The following is a 6601-nucleotide window of genomic DNA, read 5'->3' on the forward strand; positions in this document are numbered from 1 at the left end:
CGTCCACGCCGTCGTCAACAACGATACTCGTTGCCGGAGTCACCAGGACAAGGCTCACATCCCCGTCGAGCTCCCTTCATCTCCATCGTGCCGTTTGTCACCCAGTCCGCCGGCGACGATGCCGGTCGCCACCAGAGCTCCTCCTTGCGTCGCGGTCGCTAATGATTCTATCGAAGTCGCGTCGCCGCCAAGGTAATCGTCGCAGCCGTTACCGTGTCACCGTACGCTACTCAGTCGACAACGTCGCCGGCAACGTCGAGTCAACCGCACCAAACCCTCTCTTCTTCCTCTGTTTCTCAATTTTGCCTTGGTTTTGAATTACTGTATCCCCTTCAGGTGCTGGACTAAATAGAGAGGAGGATTATGGGCAGAGGTACCTGGGGTTTAGGTAACATCATGACATAGGGTTGCTGCTACAGAGGCAATGGAAGTAGCATTGGTGAAGAGGAACTTGGCGTGATGAGGATGGAGATTAATTTGGTTGTCTCTGTTTTTGATTGGGTTTGCTGTTGGGATTTGGTTTCTATTTTTTGTGATTTTTGGTTCATTGCAGGTTGAGGGTCAGGGTCATAATTTGTGGGAATGGNATTGGTGATAACCGTGAGGGTGTGAGTCTGTTGGAAGTGAATGGAGAAGAATTGGGTAATGGTCAGTGATGGATCAGATGCCAGTGGCTGCTAAGCTGTTGGAGTATAGGTGAGAAGGAAGGATTGAGTGAATGGAATTGCTCTTTGCTGCGTGAATGATGAATTGGGAATCCCCTGTAAATGAACCTGTTGGGTGAGTCTTTGGTCACGATGGAGTTGAGGAATTCGAGTGAGTGTGTAGGTGATGGATGATAGGTGTGTGTGTCGATCCCAGAGGACTAATAGCGTGATGAAATGGCTATTTTTTGACAAAAGATGAAGATGGTGGAATCGTGTTGATAGTGTTACAGCGTGCCCCCTGTGTGTGATCCCAGAATCTGTTTTCGCCCAGCACCTTTCTGTTGAACGTGTAGTCAATGCTACGTGGGTGAGTCATGGGTGATGAGGCGTGGGGTGTGTGTATTCGCCTATTCTGTTATCCCCCTTTCCAAGCCAAACTCCATTTGATCTTGTCCTTCTGAGATTCCCAAAATCAATTCTCTGTCACCATTTTTCTCACAATGCACCCTTACAAAACATGTCTCTGCCAACAAACTTTTTCCTTCTTTTTCTTCCTTTTTTTCTTTTTTTATTCTTTTCTTTTTTCGTTTTTTTTTTCGTTTTTTTTTTCTTCATTTTTTTTCTTTTCTTTTAAGGAAAATAGAAAATAAGATAAAATCTAATAATAATAAAAAAACTAAAAATACCAAAATAAACTAAAAATTAAAAATAATAAAATAAAATAAAAATAATGAAAATAAAATAAAATAAGGCAAAAAACTAAAAATTAAGTCCTATAATTTAGTCACCCCGGACGAAATTGGGTGTTGACAAGCACCATCAAATGAGAGCAAATACTGTGATGTGAGAGCAGAGGTTACTTTTTTGGTATATATAGTGAGTGAAGAAAGTATTTTATTTTTTAGGGTTTCATAAATAAAATAATAAATTAAAAAAATAAAATTAGGTAGGTGGGCCAACCCGGCTCACCACGGGTTCAACCCGCACGAGCCGGGTCTAAATGAGCCGGGTTGAAATCTGACCCGCATATAAGTGGGTTGTATTTTTCAAACCCAACCCGGCCCAAACCCGTGACGGGCTGAGTTGACTCGTAGATTGTGACCCATTTTGACGACTCTACAAACAGTAATGACAACACCACCAAATGATAATAATATCACTACACTACCAAATGATAATAACAGCACCACACCAACGATAATAACAATGGCACATCGAATGGTAATAAGAGCATTACACAACGAAACGGTAATAAACGTGAAACAATAAACTATTATGCTTAAGATTTGAAAGCTAAGTAAAACATATGATGACCCCAAAACTTGATTTGGTAATCTATTATACCAAAAGACGGAATAACATAAATTCATAATCCTAACTGTTTTTATCATAATTTTGTTGGATTAATCCGAAGTGAATTAAATCTTCTGCTATCGAGTATCTGAACTTCAATTTGTCTACAATAAAGAAAGTCTATTGCAAAGACATTTAAGTCAGTTAGAGATATTTAAATATATATAATGATTATCAGATGGAATCTACTTTCCATAATAATGTGTATTTATAGTTTTTTGTAGGTATATTAGTATGAACACAGCTATGTCAAATTTAATCTATATCCAATTTCAAAATATTCTACCCAAAAATAAGTACATGTAAATCTAGCTAAACCTTTTTTTTCCCTTTTTCGCACACAAAAAAAAAAAAGATAACTCAATACGCTCAAATACATAATTTGTCAATCAATAACAACAAATAAAACGGTTCACGATCAGATGTCCTGTCCAAATGAATTAAAACACAATCTTGAGCGGTAATCTCTCTGCTACTACGGATTTTCTGGCAAAGGTGAATAGTAATGAGACTATATACAAAGTTGTCGGCGTTCTCCATAGTGGCTTTGCAATGCACTTATGATGGTTACAATGTTTCCACTTTATTTTTTAACTTATCTATTTGTTGTTGTTTAGGCCATGTAAATAAAACGCAGTCTTGAAAGTTGTCGGTTTTTTTTAGCACATGTTGGTTGTATTTTTTATGAATAATTGGTATGAAAACTTATGAATGTTACCTCTTTTATGTGAATATATACTAATATTACTTCCAGTTATTTCGGCAGTTCGATGATCATGATTTGGTGATATCATGCTTGAGAAATTTGGTTGATCTTGTATAGAAAATTTGATGGATCCGGTCATAGATTTTCGATTTCGTTAGAAAAAGTGTATGAAAATCAATGAGGTGCATTTTCCTTTACAATAACTAATAATCATTGTTTAGTCCTCAGTTTCCTCTGGTTTCACAAAGAATTCAATATGGGCTATTCTACCTGGTTGCTGATAGCCAACTGCATCGACATGTGTGTGTAAGGGTTTGGCAATTGAAACCAAATGCTGAACTTTTAACATTCCACCTCTCCCAATGCTTAACTTGCTTCCTCTATTTTCTTTAATAACACTGCTAGGCATGTTAGAAGTTGTTGCTCTGAGGAACTTATATTTGTACCTGTTGATAAAATGCAAAGTAATCACAGATTGGTTGACTGCAAAAAAGGACAACTAATACAAACAATAGTTATAAAAAAGGGGGGGAAATAGTACTTGAAAGAAGCTCGATGATCACACTGAAATGCTACCAAGAGTTCAGAATTGACATAATACATGAAATCTATCTGAAAAAAACGAAAAAAAGAGAGTATATGATCATTTAATATTGGAAGCAACCAGCATTTCTTCATTCCAGTTGAAAACAACACAAACCTGCAAGTCTCCATGTCCTTCGGCTCTTAATGTAACAGAAGGAGGATCTGGCTCTAGAATAATCTGGATGCTTGATCCAGGCCATTCAAGATCCTCGATGGCTTCCTTTAGTGCTGCAGACTGGGTTTTTAGATTAATAATCAGAATATTAGTTAACATTATACAAAAGAAATATGTTTTTTTCACAAGTGACAAGTTTAGGAAATCAAGTATTTTCCGTAAAATATATATTCAGAGTTGACAAAAGCATAAACATGTTCATCATATAAAAGGGTTCACTGGCAGCAACTTATTGGACTGCATAGCAGAATTCATAAGCAACAACTTTTATTTTATGAATCAAGTGTTAAAAATAAGTCAAATTTAGAAGATAATAAATCGTGGAAACAGAATTTGAATTTGATGTGTGAAATTGATTGCATACTTTAACAGTAAAGGTTAAAGGGGTGGCCCCTGCAGGTTCAAAATTATAGTTCCATGCAGTTGTATCTGGAATCCTTGTTCTGATTTCTGCACAAATCCTGGCATCCAGCGAATCTACAGATCTAAGGAAGTGGAAAAAGTATATTTAATAAAAAGACAAGAAAATTCTACAAAATGTTTCATTGAGCTATCAAGAATCTTATTGAATAAATCATCATTATGGCTATCACATAATGGAATAACAGATTCAACCAGAAGTTCATACTTAACAGAGAAAATTATGAAAAGAAGAAACGTAGAAGTTATCCTTTCATTATGTGAATTCATTTTTGTCCAATAACTAAATTCAGATTCCTTTCTGTCACAAATATTTCCATAACCAACCAAATCTTTTCCCAGTCACCAACAGTTGACAGGCATACCGAACTTGCTGATTTGACTTATGTACCTATATTTATAATAGAGTATAGTGTGTGGACTATATGCTGATGGGGCTCATACACTAACCACAACATTCCTTTCCATCCAAGATCTGTCACTATTACAGATTTTAGAATAGAAACCCTAATTGGCAAGACAATTGTTTGCTTACACGTAGGATGCAATTGAAGCATCTTTCACTAGCACTATAGCAGAGTTTGCTAAGATAGGCTTTAGAAAGATTAGGATGAAAATGAAACAAAAGGTCAGCTTGGTTGCTTTCTATTTTCAAATGTTTGCCTAGGAACTACCTTAGTGGCCACGGACTACAAATGCCCTGGCAACTTTTCAATGCCACTCCAGTCCCCAATAAACTACATCACTCCCATCATTTGTTCCGATTCCAACTTGTTAAATTACACTCATTCCTTGACTATAATCTTCAAAATTATGCAGGGCTAAACTTATGTTTAACAACTATAAATATAAGCTAATGGCCATGACCCACGAGAGCCTCGTTTGTTGCAAACAAAAATTTGCACCATACATACCATGATTCCATTCATGATGCTTTTGAAAGTTAAAACTTGACTAAGAGTTAGTAAAATGTGGATTAAGTTCTAACAAGACATGGCAGAATTCAAGTCAAGATGGAGATGTATAGGAAATAGAACTAACGGTCTGTATCATCTTCTTCCATGATAATGCACTGACATAATTTGCTAGTAATATTCCTCAAGTTGAAGAGTGATTGAGGCTTAGCTACTTTTCTTCATGCTAGGTCATTTAACATAGCAAGCACAAATAGAAGTTTGTTCAGTTGCCATGTGCGTGACAAGTGAAAAAGGCAGAGCATTCTTTGTTTGTCTGTCAGAGGGGATATAAGGAGCCTTGGAACAAGAATTAATGTATACTATTATTCTCACTACGCCAGAAACTTAGTAATCTTTCTTCTCTCACCGACGTATGTGCTAAATCATGATAGCGTGCACATTTTGATGTATGTTATCATTTCTACCCATTGAAATAGTGCTAACAACAATCACCACAGTTTCAAGGATTGATTCCAAATTATGAATGAAAAAAAAAAAAAACGAAAGGGAATAGTTAGTTACACACTTGAGAAGAAGCTGCATATCAGGACCTGGATATTGAATCTGAATAACGCTAGATTGACCAGGAAGTGAAAAGGCGTTCAAGCAATCAACGAAATGCCCCAAACTCACTCCAAAACGAGGCCGTCCTCGTGACTTGTAATCGTAGCGAAGGAAAAGCTGCAAATAAACACCACACACACTCCATTGAAATGCCGAGAGAAAAAAAAAAACAATAAATAGTAACGGAATCAAATGAAGAAATTGGTACCTCTCGTTTGAGATAAACCTTGGCTTGGAGGCAACTGCTTTCTTCGACGATCAAAACGATGCCGTGTTCCGACAACTCCAACACAGCATCCTAGGAAGGCAGTTAAGGAGTGAGTTTGAAAAAAAAAAATGGAGGAGTGGGAGAGAAGGTGGTTATTATCACCTGGTGGCGCTTCCACCGAACAGCGGTGAGGGCGTCTACTAATCCCTGAACGTTTTCGAGCTCACAGATAACATCAGGGGCCTCTTCCTCCTCCATGTCCGAATGGCTCATTCTTCTTCCCTTCCCAAAACCCTTCTTTCTCTTTCCGCTACAAACTCCACTCGCTACTACTGAATGCAAGTCACGACCTAAAATATGAAGCACACAGTTTCAGTGTAGAAATTTGCTTAGTGGTAAACGACGCCATGGAGAAGATTTTCTTGTTCACTTTCCCCTGATTTTGGTAGTTTCGGTAATTTTGCTATCATCCTATTCTATAAATTGTTATATGATTAATTTAAATTTATAATGATTTTTTTTTTTCTAATCTACTTTGCCTACAATAAAAGTAACTACTATCTACTATACCTATTAGAAAAGTAAGTGCTATGGTTTGACACATGTTATATTTTACGTTTTTTATTTTTTGTCATTTCACTTTTATCTATTATGTAAATACCCTTATTTCGAAAATTCACTTAAATATTTATTTGGTTTTTAACTTTGTTTCATATAGGATTATTTTTTTTCGGATGTTCAATATTATGTTAATGTAATTCTTTTTCATGATACTATATAAATCATTATAACACAGATTGTATATGTTGATAGTGTTTGAATGAGTCGTTAGATTATTGTTTATATGATCATCTTACCTTAATTGAATCACGTTGTCAACCACTATTGGAGCAACTTCGTTCCTTCACCACCGTGACACATCATATTTCACCACCACCATGAGCGTAGCACCAACAAGGAGGAATCACGAACCATGTCATGCCTTCA

The 6601-nt window shown here is 36.6% G+C and overlaps 1 protein-coding gene across 1 annotated transcript; it reads right to left on the reverse strand.

Annotated features, from left to right (window-relative positions):
- Positions 1-2893: 2893 nt before the first annotated feature.
- On the reverse strand, positions 2894-6073 carry LOC106767503. The gene is made up of 7 exons (XM_014652409.2): positions 5777-6073; positions 5615-5704; positions 5369-5523; positions 3831-3951; positions 3407-3526; positions 3248-3318; positions 2894-3152 (listed from the first exon to the last, which is right to left on the reverse strand). The coding sequence occupies exons 1-7, from the start codon at positions 5885-5887 to the stop codon at positions 2924-2926; spliced, it is 897 nt and encodes a 298-aa protein (XP_014507895.1). The 5' UTR covers positions 5888-6073; the 3' UTR covers positions 2894-2923.
- Positions 6074-6601: the final 528 nt, after the last annotated feature.

Source organism: Vigna radiata, chromosome 7 (genome assembly GCF_000741045.1).
Source record: "Vigna radiata var. radiata cultivar VC1973A chromosome 7, Vradiata_ver6, whole genome shotgun sequence".
NCBI lineage: Eukaryota > Viridiplantae > Streptophyta > Magnoliopsida > Fabales > Fabaceae > Vigna > Vigna radiata.

Bases quoted from the DNA above. Each gene is read 5' to 3' on its own strand.
- LOC106767503 (XM_014652409.2), bottom strand. From the start codon at position 5,887: ATGAGCCATTCGGACATGGAGGAGGAAGAGGCCCCTGATGTTATCTGT. The intron at 5,705-5,776 runs GTGATAATAACC...CTGCCTTCCTAG, and splicing joins TTCGGTGGAAGCGCCACCAG to GATGCTGTGTTGGAGTTGTC. The intron at 3,527-3,830 runs GTATGCAATCAA...CTAAAAACCCAG, and splicing joins CTTTAACCTTTACTGTTAAA to TCTGCAGCACTAAAGGAAGC.